This window comes from Homalodisca vitripennis, chromosome 5 (assembly GCF_021130785.1).
Source record: "Homalodisca vitripennis isolate AUS2020 chromosome 5, UT_GWSS_2.1, whole genome shotgun sequence".
NCBI classification, from domain to species: Eukaryota; Metazoa; Arthropoda; class Insecta; order Hemiptera; family Cicadellidae; genus Homalodisca; species Homalodisca vitripennis.
This window is the reverse complement of record NC_060211.1, coordinates 93,339,296-93,357,416: the sequence shown is the minus strand read 5'-3', so window position 1 is coordinate 93,357,416 and position 18,121 is coordinate 93,339,296. Positions and strand designations below refer to the sequence as shown.

The 18,121-nt window shown below is 33.3% G+C and overlaps 1 protein-coding gene across 2 annotated transcripts; it reads left to right on the top strand.

Moving 5' to 3' along the window:
• The first annotated feature begins 687 nt into the window (after window positions 1–687).
• Window positions 688–17,391, top strand: LOC124362529 (aurora kinase C). 2 transcript variants are annotated; one of them, XM_046817113.1, is made up of 3 exons: window positions 688–820; window positions 9,361–9,430; window positions 15,909–17,391. In XM_046817113.1, exon 3 carries the CDS (start codon window positions 15,910–15,912, stop codon window positions 16,846–16,848), a length of 939 nt encoding a protein of 312 aa, XP_046673069.1. In that variant the 5' UTR covers window positions 688–820; window positions 9,361–9,430; window position 15,909; the 3' UTR covers window positions 16,849–17,391. The 2 variants fall into 2 exon arrangements, with proteins under 2 accessions (XP_046673069.1, XP_046673070.1); XM_046817114.1 differs by lacking the exon at window positions 688–820 and adding an exon at window positions 912–961.
• The last annotated feature ends 730 nt before the right edge of the window (window positions 17,392–18,121 follow it).

The window sequence follows — 18,121 nt, the reverse complement described above, 5'->3', positions numbered from 1 at the left end:
ATATATATATATTTTTTTTTGTAATATAGAATGTGTTTTAATAGGTATCTATACATTATTTTAATTTGTCCACTATTAACAGAATTATTTATTTCTAGATAAATGTAGATGTATTTATATGAAATAATATGCAAGTAAAGTATGTCTACTATAATAAAAAGTTTTTTAATACATTTTTCTCCCTTAATTATCAATGATAGAGAGTTAGGTATAGCTACACACATACTGCAATGTATTCAACGCTTTCCAGAAAACAAACAAACATTGAATTTGTAAAATTTTGAATTTGAATTTGTTTCGAACAAAAGTGTATTACTGTATTTTCCTATTACTGAAAACAAAATTGTAACATGCAATTTTGACCGAACAGTCGATAAAATTTTAAATAAGAAAATGTTTATGTAACCTTAATAAAATTAAACACATTAGGTACAAATCAAAAGAGTTATAATTTTGTACACTTCAAACGTATTTCTCTCAAACCTACCCCTGACACAGTTAGAAAGTTGTCTATATAAAGGAGCGATTTCTCGTTGCACACATGTAGTTACATATAGTACGACTAATGATATCTTTAAAAAGATCAGAGAATTTTAATCTCCATGCTTTGTTTTGTTTGCCGTCCATCGTGGTCTTCAAAGATTTGGTGGTCAGCTGATTCAAAAAAGATCTAGGTAGGAATGTTATGATTGGTTGCTGTTTGGAGGGAACAAAATGTCATTTATTTTCTGTAACGGAAACTTTGGATGGTACAGTGAGTAAAGTTTTGAACACTTGTGGAACAATAGGCCTTGAAGTATTTTTATGATGATATTATAAGGTAAATTTATAATTTTATTATTTAGGTACTATACATTTGTTTGCGCTTAAGTCGTAACATCAGGTTTATTAGGAACATGAAGCGTTTATTGCAATAGACTACATAAATTGCCATGAAACTTACTTGGTAACAAATTAATAGGTTAGTGTTTTATTTAAATATTCATTTAAGTTACAAGCCATTTTACTATATTAAACATCCATTACAAGATCAAGGATTGCAAATATTGGTATGTAGTAATATTAATTATTTTTTGTCCAATGTTACAGACTAACAATTGGCCCAATACAAAACAAAATCACAGTATAGTAATGTAGCTTACTTAAAAAATTTAAACATTTGAACATTATGAATAAAGTTTATTTTGACTGCCTCAGTCTCAATGTTTTGGTTGTGTATTATTGTGTCCATAATACGATTTCTCATTCACGGTAACCCAGACAGATTGAATAACAGTAATTCCAAGATATTACTGTGTCAACTTCATTTTGATATCTACTTTTAAATAAGGTTCCTAATATCACAAGGTAAGGATATATAGCCTATATAAAATTAGGCATTTCAAACTTATTTAGCAAATTTTGCGGCAAGTGATAAAAGGTTCTAATTTACCTAACCGAAGTACCTTATTAACTTTTGGACCTACCCAAGAGTATTGTTTATAAATTAGGCTAGCTGTTGCTATTTCAGGTAACTAATGAAAACTCACTTATCCTACCAACTCATTGGGGGTAGGGTACGATAAACGGACCCGGTTTTTTATATCAAAGAATATAGTCATCGATACCTAATATTCGCATCTCAAATCCTAGACTAAGTTATCAATCGATATAAAAGTAACTATAGTCCTCAATAAAAATGATATGTTTTAAATTAAAATATGAATTTAATATTTACAGTGATCAAACAAATTATTATAACCAAAATTAGGAAAACTGAAGACGACCATATATTCTCCTCTCCGAGTCCAACATGTTTAAGCTACGAAAAAGCAACATCGTGTAGTTTTCTAAAATTGACTGCCATTTTTAATAAACAGAATTACTTATGTAAAATTGAAATATTATCCTACGTGTATTATTTTAGAGTGTTTACAGCTGTTGATATAGATTATTTAAGTTAATAGTTCAAAATAATTAACCAGTATTGATTGATTATATCGATGGTTATGGTTAAGTAATATTGTTTACCAATTTCGATATAAAAAACCGGGTCCGCTTATCATACCCTATCCTAACTTTCGATATATTTAACTGATACTGATATAAGAACAATAACTAACTTTTATTGACTATAAACACTTTTCCATATAATGAACGTATTTTCTTTTATAGATAATAACAGACAGTCGAAAGCTCATGGAGGACTGTGAAATAGAGTTTAAAAAGTGGCATATCAGCTGACCTGCTTGCAGATCATCACTTTGAGCATTGTATAAAAGACCAGTTCAGTTTTTAGAGAAGATGCTTCAACAACTTCTCGGAAGTAGTTATTCATTGCTACTTAGGAGAAAACATATAAATAATTGCACATACTCCGTATTTCCTGTTATAAATGTTTTTACGTTGTTAGCATTTTATTATTATTTATGAGTTTTCCTAAATTCCAGTTCTAATCGTTTATTTGATTGTTAGAGCTCATTTATTATTTATGAGATTATCACTATGTGCACTATATTAGTTATTTTAATTTCAAATATGATTTTCATTATGACTATAGATATGTTGATATGATTTATAAATGTGTATTAGATAAATAAAAAGTATCGATAACTGTACTAATCGTTATACAAAACCGGGTCCGCTTATTAAACTCTACCCACTGATTGGTAGACCTGCCTAAGAGCCAACTGTTCCGCCAAAAAAGCTGACTACTCCTAAAGACAACCAACCTAACTGGTAGTTAATCACCAGATTTCCTTATTTTCCACCATAACTTCTTTATTTTATGTCCCCCCTTCTTGACTGTTCTTTTATTTTAGCCTGATAGGTTCTTAGGTACTTAGACTGGTCGGCTCTCAGGTAGGGTGTTTGGCCCTTGAGGAGTATTTAAAACTGGAAGCCTTAAACTACTAGCCTGCTTGACTACTAGTCGTTAGCCTTTTTCTAAAATTTTTTATTTTGATACTTTTCACACCCTAATTGTTTTCTGTTATTTCCCATTGACTTACTAAGCATTATCCATTTTTAAATTCACATATTGTGGTGTAAATTAAATATGAGGCATATTCGTTTTCTTTGTTATTCCAACTGTTTTGGTCTATAGTATTGCCCAACAAATATAGACTCAAATAATAATAACAGTTGTATAAAAAAATATTTGGGCCACGGGCAGTCTAAGTAGAGTTTTACCACATTAATATATAGAACCTGTTATTACTTAAAAATTAATATTTATAGCAGATAACAAAAACACTAACTACTGTAAAATTATAAGACTATTACTGTATAATAAATAACAGACTATAAAGACTTATGAATAATAGATATGTAAGTTAAATTAATAACTAACAAAACAAGAGAATAAATGAAAAATTCTTAGTGTAAGACCTCTAACCAAGCTCTTGATATTCCACTCACTGGAGATATAAAAATATAAATGTGGGGATCCTAGTTGCTGAATGTAAGTTTATGGTGGATTGCTGGAGATAGTTAGTGCTATAAACGTTTGTGGATCTTGTAATAAATGGAATTTGGAAGGGGATTTTCTGAACCAGTCCTTTAAGCAGCTTGTCTTAAAAGACAATGTCTTGCATTTCATATCTGGTTCAGACTGTGTAGATTCAACATGCCCGCAACCAAATTCACTTGGGAACTTGATTAAATTACAGTACAGTAGCCAACTCTGAAACCCACCAGTCTCAAAAATCTATTCTGTACCTGCTAAAGGTGATCACAAAGATTTATTTGATGGGTTGTCTAGTCAACAGAGTAGTACTCTTAGAAGGGTTATAACAGGGCTTGAGCTATTCTAACCTGCAAACACTCAACAATACTCAATGATAATACTAACTCTACCCCAATATCTAGGTCATTCACAGGTCTTGAGAAGATGACTCCCTTGAAACTATAGGCATAAGCATGAGAAGTGAATATTGTAATATTCAAATGTAAAGCACTTTTCAAATACAAGCCCATGGTAATTGAATTAGAAATTGATTAATTTCTATATTTTTACTATTGAAGTACATTATTAAGTGACCTTAATGATTACAGGTGTCATAAAGACAAAATAACTAACAATAATAATTACCAAATAATCAGTAAAGGAAACAAAGTAATCCTTTATCTTCACCATTATTTGTTAGCAAAGCTGATCCTTCTTTGGGCTAGAAAAATTGTATTTCTCTGTGTGTGTCTCTTTGTCCATACAATATCTTGAGAATGAGCTGACCTAGGCTTGAAATTTTGTTTGAAGTTTAATGTTTATTCAGACAATATCGAATTCGATGATGGTGCATGTCACACCATCACACATAGCGTTTGGCAATTTAATGAGTGTTACGGAGCATTTTTTCATTGGTCTTATAGGTAACCATGATGGCAATGACAAAATCAAAGCATAAATAAATTCGTAAACATTTTAACATATAATACATATAGCCAAAACTATTCATAAGGTATCTTGAGAAAGATTACATTTGTAGAGTGTAAATTTTACTTGAAACTTCGTTTTTACATAAATGAGAATGAATTCTATGAAGGTCAATCCATGGGTTTTGGCTGAGGGTCATTAAAGCCTGTCACTCAGTAGGTTAGAACAATTTTTCTTTAGTCTGCTGGGGGGATGTTAACATCCTTTTACTGTATGTTTCTGTATGTCTGTCTGCAGGACATGTTGAGAATGAAATGAACTGTAGGCTTGATAGAAGTTTGCATGCAATCTCAACTTAGCTTTGTTTTGTGACAAGTGGTGTGGTGTATTCCCACCTTGTACTATGTTGTATTAAATGGTTACACTATAGATAGATAACAGTGTAAATTTAACTTTAAATATCTTATTTTATTTAATTGATCAATGGATTAACCATCAAGGTTAAATTTAAACCTTTTAAAAAGGTACATTATTTTATAACTAGGAATTTTTTAATGGTTAGTGATTGCCACTGTACTTTCCCAGATTTCTTCTAATAATGCATGCATATGAAACATTTCTCTCAGATACGATAACATATTTTTGATTAAGGGTACCGCTTTTAAAAATATATATGTGTTGCATTATATATTGCTATATTTTATTGGATGAGCTTTAGTGAAAAAGTTTTCTGATCGCAGGCTATGATAGCAATAATGTATGCAGCTGTGGTTAAATAGATTTTACTACTTATGTGTATGGCTTTTAGTATTTTGCAATATAGTATTTAAAACAAATTGTATGATACACACTTTGCTCAGCATATATTTTGTTACCCCTAAGAGGGTTCACTTCTGGCTGGTTTATACTTTAAAGCTGAACAGTGGCTACAGTAAACTCCTGGCAACCCTATGGATGACCAGGAGCAGCAAAATATTTTGTTGTTTATCACTTTGCAGCCAATTTCACATTAAAAAATTTAAACTAGTATTAGACTTATATTAAAATAATACATTTTCAAAACAAAAGTATGAAAAAATACAATATTTATGAACAACTAATGCAACTCAATGACTGCAAACACATCAGCTAATTGTAAGTTTCTAAAATCAAATAGCCTAACTAAGCCTCAAACATTGCAAGAGTCCAAGGTTCAATTCACTACCACTATGAATGCTGAAAAAATTGAAATCATTTCAGATTCATCAATTTATTTCCAGAGTTTAACATCATTTGTCATCGCTTTCCATTGACTTATTGAAATTCTTTATCAATATTTCTTATTATGGAGAAAGGAATTTGCCCTAGAAATGTTGACTGGATCTATAACCTGGCATTTCATAAATCTGCAAACAATTTCTGTATCTTTTTCCAATGGTCAGGTACATACTATTTATTTTGACTGTGCCAAAGCTTTTGACTACATAAGTTATGCTTGCCTAGTTGCCAAGCTTTGAGTTTATGGGATTGATTGCATTAGAGAGTTACTTCACTGATAGAGATGTCTAGTGGTCAGATTCAATGATAAGTTTCCAGCTGAGTTGCCTGCACTGTTGGGTGTTCCTCAGGGTTCTTTTCTACGACATGTGATGTTCATTCTATTTATTAACGATATTGGGCAGAGTTTGTCATTTAATATTGCACTCCTTTTTATAAAGGATAGACCAATCTCTTTTTAGCCTTATTTTGCCTGTCCTTATAGGCCTCTGGCTAAGGAAAGTCATTACAGCTCAAGGTCGATTTTACTGATAAAAAGTGCAAAGGTCACAGATAAGATTTGAACCTGCACTGTCAATAACTCAGATCTACATTAGGACACATTAGACAATTATAACAAGATCTTTAAAGTTATTGATTCAAGATATGCTTATTGGAGATTGCAGAAACATATCAGACAGCATTTCCCATTAGTACTTAAAAAAATAGATAACTAAATCTCAATAAATGTGTTGTGATGTCATATCTTTGTTCTCAAACTAAAGCAAAATCAATATGTGATTTGTGGCAAGATGCTGAACAAAGCTCAGAGAATCGAATACCTGGATGTTGTAAAGCATTATCCAGAGCTTGATATCATTTGTCATCGCTTTCCATTGACTTATTGAAATTCTTTATGAATCACTTCTAAGAACTGGTTTGGTAGGCAATTTATCTAAACCCGTGATAATGGTCCCTCAAGTATACATAGCCTTGTTTGAAATTTGTTTTTAGCAATGGAAAGATTGTGAAAGAAACAGAATTTGTTCTGACATTTGCCATCGATTAGTGATACAAAAATCAGTAACACAATGTTTTGAGATCTGCTATCTGATTTCTTCCTTAGGTGAATGACTAACCTAACGCATAACTACAATTTAGTTGAATTATAATACAAACAAACAACTGAAACTTCTTTCAATGTCTATTGCTTTTCCTGCATTTTGTTCATTATCACTCCAACTGAGACGTATACATATCTCGCATTTATACATTCAATTTCTTTGAAGTCTTTCAGGTCGATATGCCTGTCCTCCTTCCTTTTCAAAACCATGGAGAAAATGGTTGCCAGGTTTGTTTGGGAGGGAGCTCTTTTGGAGCGACCTCTGCATCCTAACCAGCATGCCTACACTCCAGGAAGGTCATGCGACTCGGTCCTGCATCAATTGGTATGCAGGATTGAGAAGACGCTGGCGGCAAAAGAGGTAGTCATAGGAGTCTTTTTAGACATTGAAGGAGCCTTTGACAATACAGCCACTCAGGCGATTATCAATGCGGTCTCAAGACGTGGTGTTGATGGTCAGGTGTGTGACTGGATAGGGGCCTTGCTTACGGACAGGGTTGTTGTTACAACCCTCATGGGAGCAAGTGTTAGTGCGAAGGCTACGAGGGGCTGTCCGCAAGGCGGCGTCCTCTCTCCTCTTCTGTGGAACCTGGTTGTGGATGACCTGCTAAATTCTCTGAATAGCAGCGGTGTGTTTGCACAAGGGTACGCAGATGATATTGTGATTCTTGTGAGTGGCAAGTTCAACACAACAATCACGGAACTGACCAATGCTGCTCTGAACATGGTGGGAAATTGGTGTGATAAGGTTGGCCTCACCGTCAACCCCATCAAGGCTGCTGTGGTTGCCTTTACTAGGAGGCGACAGATGGAGGGCATTGGTCCCTTTCTATTCAAAGGCTCACCCGTTGAGCTGAAGTCTGAGGTCAAGTACCTGGGCGTGATCCTAGATAGGGTTCTAAACTGGGGACCTCATCTAGAAAGGGTCATTGCCAGGGGTAAGTGGTCTCTAATGCAATGCAGACGTGTGATAGGTGGGCTCTGGGGACTGAAGCCGAGGCTCTTGTACTGGCTTTATGTTTCCGTGGTCAAACCTGCACTAATGTACGGAGCTGTCGTATGGTGGCCAAAAACGGAGGCCAAGACGGTGGTAGCTCGTCTGGCGGGTATCCAAAGGATGGCCTGCCTTGCTATCACTGGGGCTTTTCCTAGTGCGCCAGGCGCGGCTCTGGACTGTTGTCTTAATCTCGCCCCCCTGGACATTGTTATTCGAGCTATGGCCAGGAGGAGTGCCTACTGTCTTCAGCAGATGGGACTCTGGTTGGGTTGCAGCGGTGGGCACTGCAGAATTAGCACTCTGATACAGGAGGATGTTTTGCACATGATCTCTGATCAGATGCCACAAAAATTTTCCTTTGACAACCCCTTTAGGATTATTTTACCCTCAAGGGATGATTGGTCAGAGGGGAAGAAACCTCTTCCACCAGCGGAGCTCGAATGGTTCACAGACGGCTCCAAAACAAAATGCGGCACAGGCGCTGGAATTCTGGGAGTGAGACCATGTAGGGAGCTGGTGGTTCCTATGGGTCCGTATCCGACAGTCTTTCAAGCGGAGGTCGCAGCTATTATGGAATGTGCTTGTGAGAATCTTCGTCTGCGATATAGGGGCAAGACGATTAACATTTTCACGGACAGTCAGGCAGCGCTGATGGCGCTGGATTCTTGCGTGATCAAATCCAAACTGGTTTGCTATCAGACCGTTTCCTCCCTTACCAGAATCAACAATGTAACCGTTTGTTGGGTTCCTGGTCATGAGGGGATTCTTGGGAACAAAAGAGCTGATGCCCAGGCCAACCAGGGCTCAGCGACAATTATGACGGGTCCCTCAACCGTTCTGCGGTGTTCCAAGGTGTGAATCCTCTAGGGTTGTCTCGAAATGGATTCGCGCGGAGCATGGGAGAAGGTGGAGGTTGCATCCGGGTTTGAGAGTAAGTAGAATGAGTGTAATATTACAGTCACCTTCCTCCAAGGTGGCTTCGGACCTTCTCTAATTAAACAGATCAATGTCTTCTAAGGTCATTGGTCTCATTACGGGGCATGGTCACCTGAGGAAGCATCTTCACAGAGTTGGCATCCTTCAGGAGGATCCGCTCTGTGGAAGGTGTAATGAGCAGGAGAAGACTGCTGAGCACCTGCTCTTTGCCCTGCAATAGCAAGAGAGCGGTATGCCATCTTTGGTAGTTTGGACAGGGGTGGTGAATAATTTTCCCAGGAGGACTTGATAGGTTGTTTTCGGGGGTTTGTTGAACTGCTGAAGTTTAGACTGGTGGGCCTCATGGTGTGTTTCCGGGGTGCGGAAAAAGCCCTTGAGGCTTAAGTGCATGGCAGTAGGCCGCCCCAAGGAAAAAAAAAAACCCCACATTTCAATAAGAAAATCTGCGATGCAGAAAATCAGAAGTCATTATTTTTGTAATATTATTAAAGGCTACATTTTAAAATATTTTTAAGTTATAGATTATTACAAAGATATTAATTTATTACTTTTAGTGGATTAATTATTGTGGTGAGTCCTGGTGAGACAAGCATATAGCAATGAAGTATTGTGTAAGTTTAGGATGAATGAAGCAAGTTTAAGATTTTTAATTTATAAACTGTGTTTTATTTTTATAATCTTTTAATGAAATTATTGTTTTTTTCTTTGTTATAGGAGATATCTACAATCACTTGAGTTAATTTTTGGAAATCCATAACAATTAATTGTTGAATAGCAAATTAAGGTAAGTTGATAACGTAGTAATTTAAAAATTAAGTATTTTACCTTGAATACAACCTTGTTGTTTGAAAATGTTTGATACAAAATAAAAATATTACTTATTTTATTTTTATTTAAAAATATTAGGCAAAATCCCAGGATAAAAGTTTGAAAGTAGAAATATTACAACTTTCTTTGTTATATTTACCTCTTACTACCTTGTGGAATATGATCCATCAAGTTAAGGAAAACTTCATTGTGCTGGCCATCTTGAGGTGGATCCCTACCCTCCAATAGTGTTTTGTTTGGTATTAATATACTGTTGTTTTCAAACTCTTACCTGATTTGAAAATATTAGTAATTAAGAATTAACGTTGTATAATATAATATTGTGGAGTGTTATACAACCTTATCAGTATCATAATATATTTGATAGTAGTATATCATTGAGTCTCCAAACTCTTACCTTACTTGTCATTGTTGGTGTATTCATAATACACTAGTAGTGTTGTTAAGTGTAGTCATACAACACTTTCAGTGGGTACCATGTTTCATATTACATGTCTGTTATAAAAATCCCCATGCTCTCAGCTGAGTTTATATATGTACGGTAAGGTTCAAATGGCATGCAAGTATTTTGTTATTAATTAAAGTAAATTTAAATTGATTTCAACACCATTGTTACACTACCATAACTTAAATGCTGTCATATCACATTTAAGAATTAAAGTGTCAATTCTCAACCACATATTAATATTAAGTCATTAAGAGCCGACTGTAGTAAATTGACATTGAGTTTTCCCCCCAGAATAATAATGTTACCTTATGCAATTTTACGAGCTTATATTTTGTTGTAGAAATACGGGAAAAATCTATTTAAAAAATATATGTAGTTAATACTCGTCCAAATGCTTTTTAGTTTTTTAAATATTTTTATGGGTTATTAAGAAGAAATTTCAAACCTTGTACTTTATCATTTAAATATTCATGAGTATACACTTTACAAAAACTAAAAATTACTTGTATGTGTATTAATTATATTGTTAAAATGACACATCCTCCCCTATAACGCTATGATAAAAAATAAGGACTTAAAACTGCATGTTGTTTCACATTGTTTTTATGGAGAAAAACTCAAGGTCATTTTACTACAGCTGGTTCTTAAAGACTGAAATCGTGTTTTCTGTCTCTCTAGCCGTCTGTGTAATAACTTTTAATAGTTCCTAGAGACAAAACTTTATATAAATATTTCTCTTCGTCTAAGGAAGAACTGTATTGATTTTAAGATCAGATGATTAAATAGCAGTCTGTCTGTGTGATAATGTTTAACATAAAAGTCCTAGAGACTTGAATCTAGGGATGTAGGTTCCTCATGGTTAAAAGAAGAAGCATTTGATTTTGGGGTGAAGAGGTTAAAGGAGAGTCCATATGTAGATTACCTATTAGAGACTTGTAACTTTTTACATAGACTCCTTTTTGGACCTTTGTTGACTTTAAAGTCAAACCGTTAAAGTGCAGTCGGTCTGTTTGTGTGCAACTTCTTTCGTTGTATTCTACCAGGCCCTTCGATATGCTATTGCAACAGTTTACTGTATTGTATAAATGATATTCAAACATATCAAATAACTTTTCTGGAATTTGTGTACAGGATTTTTATGATATTTTTGTGGAGATTTCTGTTTGCTGTTAAAAGCCCATTAGTTAACCACTAGAGTTGGTCTTGCGAAGGAGCATGTCTGTTTGTGTAGCAGATCATTAAAAACCAGAAATTCTCATAGTATGATGAAATGTGGGATGTAAAATATCTATACACATTTTTTTGTATTTCTGAATTTTGGCACATTTATGTGCTATCTTCAAAGCCACCAGCTAGAAGGGGCAGTGGAGTTTGTTTGACATGGGCGGCAAAAGTATGGAAGGTTAAGTCATTATGTTACAACTATTTACTTGTAGTTTAATCAATATCTGCGTGAATAATTTTTAGTCTTATTATTAAAACCTATTATATATAAGATAGTGTATCATTTGCATATTGTTGTGTTGATTGTTGTTAAATTACTGTACAATAATATTCTAGCTGTGATACATGTTATTAACACCATCACTGCTGGTATATACATATGATTTTGACAGTCAAAGTATATACTGTGTGATGAAAATTATTCTCATAAGACAATAAACACTAATGGACGTCTGCTGTAGTCTATGTTTTAATGTATAAATTGTGTTATGAACTTCCTTAGTGTTAATGTGTTTTAAAGTAAAAGTTTTTGTAGTTTGTGATTTGTGTCATTATCTGTAAAAAAGAATTTCTATGAATAGACGGTCCAATAAATGAAAAATATTTTAAAAATCCAAACAGTGGAAAAATGTTTTAACGCGCTCTTTTGTTCCCCTACAATGTCCTACTTCAATAAATGCTGTAAGAAAGGGCAGCCAATCTATTTCATCAGAAAATCAGTATGCATTTCTTGTCACATTTATAAAAAAATAAGAGGATATATTGCAAAATGTTATAAAGCAAAATATTCCTCCTGTTTGACTGTACTCTAGATTCTCAGTCGCGATGAAAAAATAACAGAGATATACGGACATGTAAAATTGAATAATAATTGTTTAGAAGTTGTGGAAAGTTTTGTAGATTTTCTTCTGTCAAAACTGGTGAAAGTATTTCCCAGGAAATCATGATAAATGTGGACAGGGATGTTATATCTTGAATATGAAGTTATGTAGGGGACAATCCATAAGCTAATCTGGAAATTAGAGTGCTAGCTAGAATATTAAAAGAGAATAATTTCACCTATTTTGTGTCGTGTTCAGCTTCTTCACCAAACTTGTGGTGTTCTTGCTGCTTATACTTGTCTTCCAGCCTAAAATAAAATTATTTTGGTGTGTTATATAACTATTTAAGTGCATCTACCTCAAAACAATAGATAATATTCTTTATTTACTTATTCATGGAGAATTGTAAGAGCGTCATTAAACTAATCTTAAAAATTGATATTTACAAAGCTAAGTTAATAATGCAGTTAAATCCATAAATCATAAATCCACCTAAGCTTTCTTAAGTCAACAAAACTAATTTAAATCTTTCATTTAATTTAACAGAGCTCTAGCGTCAGTTTTAGTTTCTGATGGGGGTCTATAAATCTTCAGACAGTAAGAAATATTTTATCAAGATGTTTAAAGACGACTTTAACAAACTCAAGTCGTGATAACCATTTTGTTTACTTTCTTTCTTTAGAATTAATAGGATTTTTATTTTTAAGCAATTCCCATCTTGGAAAAACCAACAGTTGAGGAAGTAACAGATATAATCAACTCTTTTCCTCTTAAATTTTCTTTAGGAGCAGATGAAATTTCGTCAATGTTGTTAAAGGCCTGCAAGCAAGAATTGCCTTAGCCTATAACCAACTTGATACTTGTATATCCCTCCAAAGCGGCAAATTTTCCAATATACTAAAACTCTCTAACGTTATTCCCTTTTTTAATCATGGTAATCAAACTGAAGCAATTTACCGGTCAATCTCCTTGATTTCAAATTTGTCCACAATGTCTTTTTGACTAAGATATAATAATCTCTAACTGGCCAAAAACATGGATTCACTATGAACAATTCAATATTGACTGCTCTGATTAGCTTCATTAAACACATCATTGACCAATTGGAAGGAAAAATACAACTACTGCAGTAATACTGGACTTAAGTAAAGCCTTTAATACCCTTGATCATGAACGGTTCTTGACAAAACTATCCTCCTTGGGCATGCAAGAGACTACAGCAGAATGGTTTAGGAGCTATAAAATTAACCGATAGAGAGCAGGTGGTTGAAATTAAACATACTCAATATAATAAAGTCTAACAAATTAGATCCTGTAGATCCTGCCCTTTACCAGTTTTAAGGGATGTTCCACAAGGATCTGTTCTAGGGCCTGTTCTTTTCACACTTTTCACTAACAATCTTCCTAAGTATTTGGAAGAATTTGCCACAAACTTAACATATATGATGACACAGTCTTACTTCTGTCTGAAAAATCTGCAAACTAGAGATACAGTCATACATTGCAATTAACATGGCTGTGCAGTATTGCCAATTTAATAACCTGGTAGTCAATGAAGCTAAGATTAGGCAAATCATAATAGGCGGCAAAATGGAACAAACAGCTCACTTATTGTTAAGGTGGTAACAGAGGCAAAATACTTGGGAGTGATAATAGATTAAAAAATAAACTGGACACCACACATTGACAATCTATATAAAAACAATGCTTGGATCTATATTATAACAAGATTAACAAAAATAAGAGACAGCCACTGTTAAAACAGTATACCATGTACTGTTTGTAACTCATCTCCACTACAGTCCCTTAGTGTGGGGAACATCTTCAACAGGCAACTTAGGGCACTTGCTGGCTTGCAACCAAGGCAGAGCTGTCAACCATCCTTTATCAACTTATCAATATTAACGGTTGTGACTCTGTATATTCTGGAGGTGGTAACATTTGTTCATGAAAAGGGACTACCCAGAGGTTCCAGCTTCCATCAATACAACACTAAAGAAGCAGCAAACTTCCAACTTCCTGTGCCTCGACTAGCTCTGTTTGAGGAGAAGCCTTCATACATGGGAATAAAGCTGTGGAATCACTTACGAGAAGACCTCTAGAAGTGTAAAGCAAATATTTTCAATAGTAAAGTAAAGAAGTGGCTGCTACAAAATCCCTTAAAGGTATTAAAGAGTATCTTGGAAGAAATTTGGTATGAAATGATGAAAAATGAAGACCAATACAAAACCGAGAAATAAATAAATTCGACTTAAAATTAATTACTTACAGTCTTAACTGATTGTAAGAAAGGAAAGAAAAAATAAGATGCCTGGTAAAATATGTGAAGATGAAAAAACACAAGAGAATTCAAAAGTTTTTTAATGTAAAATTTGGCAGAATTTTGAGTAAGATGAACAACAGATTTTATTCACTGAGAGATTTAAAACATAAATTTGGATATGTGAGTAGCTCTCAAATAAGTGAAATGGATTTAAAGGACTTAAAAATTAGACAGACCAAAAACATGTGCTAAATCTTCTTTTATAATTATATATGAGCAACTTGGAAGAAGGCTACATAAACGTCACAACAGTTCTCAAAATATTCCTTACTCTCCTAGTCTCTGTTGCTTCATGGTAGACGATCTTCAGCAAGCTGCAGTTAATTTAAAATGACGAGCACTATGAAACAACAGGTTAACAAATCTAATCATGTCAAGTAAACATTAAAAAGCATAAAAATATAATTTGACAAAATAATCAATGTATTTGTAGGCTGAAAATAGAGTATAGTGAAATATAATTACGTTCAAAAATAATGAAGAATCTTGGAATATTGGAAAAAGTTTAATTAAATATCACTGGTAAATGAATACACATTTTCCAATATTAATTTTATTCTTACATGGCTTAGTGATCTTGATGTAGAAATTAAGCTTCATGCAAAATTTCAAGTCTATAGATCAATTCATTTTCAAAATATCGTGCGGCCAGAGGGACAAACAGAATTGAAATTTTTCCATGCCCTAGAGTTTAATGCTCATCCAATGCTCAAACAAAAAGCACAACTTTCATAAATATCTGCTTCGTTACCTTAACATAGTTTTAAGGTGCTATCTGTTTTTGTATTCTTCAGTGAATTCTGAATTAGTTAACATCAAAATCATTGAGGTATGTTTTGAACTACTAATCTTTTATCTAGAAAATCATTGTAGATTGATTTGTCATTCATTGTGCCAAGAAATTCTCAAAGTTTAAATATGCCTAAAAAATTGTCCTAAAAAATAAGAAATACAGGCTACAACTGTTATATATTAATTGTGTGTATAAGCTGTAATGTTAAGTTAAAAAGTTTTAGGTGATGTATTAGTTAATGTGTTTGGATGTCTCACAAATTAACTCAATTTAGTTCTTAGTGTTACACAGAAAGTGTTATAACTGTTATTTAATTTTTCTGTTGTACACTGCCACAATTGACAGTGCTTGCAGTACAACATTGCTTGCACAATTAAATTCTTGAAGTATTTCAATCTTTCTGTGGAAAGCCATCTTTAGTTAAACTAAAACTAATTGCGTTATTTAAAATACCATGAGTTTTGTTAAAGTGCAATTGGAAACAAACTTATATTAATTTTCAAACACTTCCTGTAAAGTTTAAATATGGTTCAACATAAAAAATTACCCAACATGCTGAACTAATTGATTTTAATTTTATTCTGTGGAAAACTATGGAACATATTTAACTTATATAGTAAATGAGATACATTATGAGATCTGAACAATTGGTTATACCAATATTACCAATTATATCTAAAAGCTCAAGGTGGCGGTTAGCCTTAATTATGCTATCTCAACAAAACTCGTACACAATATTACGTTGTTATTCTTGTTAATGTACACAGAAGAGCACTACTTCATATTACATCAAATGATTTCTTAACTTCAACTTTTCTGTTCCAGGATGGCTCTTGAAGAAAACAAGAGGTCTCCATTGAAATTGGTTCAGTTACCTGAGAATGTACCAGATGAGCTAAAAGACGATGTTGCTTCCATGATGAAAAAGATGGAACATCACATTGTGAAAAGAAATGGTAAACCGTACGATTGGACATTAAATGATTTTGAAATTGGAGCCCCAATGGGAAGAGGCAAGTTTGGAAGAGTCTACTTGGCTAGAGAAAAAACCACTCGTGCTGTGGTTGCTCTTAAGATGCTCTTTAAATCCGAACTGGTTAAAAGTGGGATGCAACACCAACTGGTACGTGAAATAGAAATTCAAGGCCATTTAAACCATCCCAACGTTCTGAGCATGTTGACCTACTTTGCATCGGACAAACATGTTTTCTTGGTCCTGGAATTTGCTGCCGGAGGAGAGTTGTACAGATACCTACAGAATCAGCCAAATAAAAGATTTAATGAAAACAAGACTGCCAAATATATTTATCAAGTTGCTGATGCATTACACTACTGCCATCATAATAAAGTTATACACAGAGATATCAAACCCGAAAATTTGTTATTGACCCTGGACGGTGACATAAAACTTGCAGATTTTGGCTGGTCAGTTCATGTTGGAAACTCTCGCCGTAAGACCATGTGTGGCACATTAGACTACCTACCTCCCGAGATGGTTAAGAATAAAGACTATGATGATAAAGTTGATAACTGGTGTTTGGGGGTCTTGTGTTACGAGTTTTTGGTCGGAAACCCTCCTTTTGAGAGCGCTGAGAGTAAACAGACTTTTAAAAAAATCGTTGAAGTTGCTGTAACTTACCCTCCGGTCATCCCCCCGGGTGCTAAAGATCTGATATCAAGACTACTGAGATTCAAACCAGAGGAAAGATTGTCACTTCCGAACGTGATGAAACATTTTTGGATAGAAAAGAACAGAGGAAAGTAGTGCTGTTCTTTGTGTACTTTTGTAGAAACAATTAAACTGTTGTAATGATTGGTTAGTGTGATTGTTAATGTGTTACCACGCATAGTGTGAGAGTATAAAAGTTTCACTATCATGTAATTTTGATCAGTACTATAAAATTGATTATTGTTTCTACTAAAGTACTGTTAGTATTTATGAACATAACACAGTATAACATAATTGTACAGTATATATAAACCATATCCAGTAAGTGTCTATTATTGTAATTTAGATATAATAATTTCTTAAAAAAAGAGTGTTCTCAAAATATATGTGGACTTTATTTATTTTAGTGTATGTACAGTAAATGATAATGCATATTGCTTAAACTTGATGGTTTCTTGCTCTCAGTGAATGTCTATCAATACTTCTCCTCTAAAGGATGGACTCTTTAGTGCTTTGTGTTTCTGGTTACACAAACATACAACACACAAATTTGGTTTGTTAAGTTGTTCATTTATTAGTGTTAGTTAGCTTTTATCAATGTTATTTTAATCAAAAGTAAAATAATTTTGTGATTTTAAATATGTTTAAACTTATTTGCCTTATACCTAATATTTTAAAATTGTACATAAAAATAAATATAGCTCAGAAATTAGGATATGCAAGAACAAATTTTATAAATGTTTGTGATACGTCTTTTGTTTATAACATTCAGGCCAAATACTAAATAACTGATGTAATTTGACTATTCAAGTGAGTTGTTTAATGTATATTTTTTAATCAGTTAACAAAAATGTTGGTATAATTTAAAAATTAAATTAAAAGAATGAAAAGTATTTTTTCTTCATGAAAATTTCCAAATGCAAAAAAGAAATTAATTTGTCCTCTCTCATCCGTGTTTTAAATTTAGTTTAAAGTCTTGGGTAAAAAGTATTTATAACAGTTGATCACATTTAAAATTACTATGAACTAAAGCAAAATTACAACATATGTGATGTTTCAAGTTTTGTTATTATATACTTCTACTTATCTTACATCTTTCTTGTTATTTTATTTTAGTGTTACTACTTTATCATATCAAAAAGTAAAATAATATTCCAAGATAATAGATTAAAATTATATTGCACTATAATAAAAATACAGTTTTGATATACAATGTAAACATTAAAGGAATATTAGTACGTTATATTACCAGGTATCCCAAACGATGTCCCATAGTTGATTTTTTACTGATTGACTTTCCTATCAGACCCCCATTTGACTATTACTTGACTAATAGTATACAGATTATTCTTTGTTAGCAAGTTCCAGA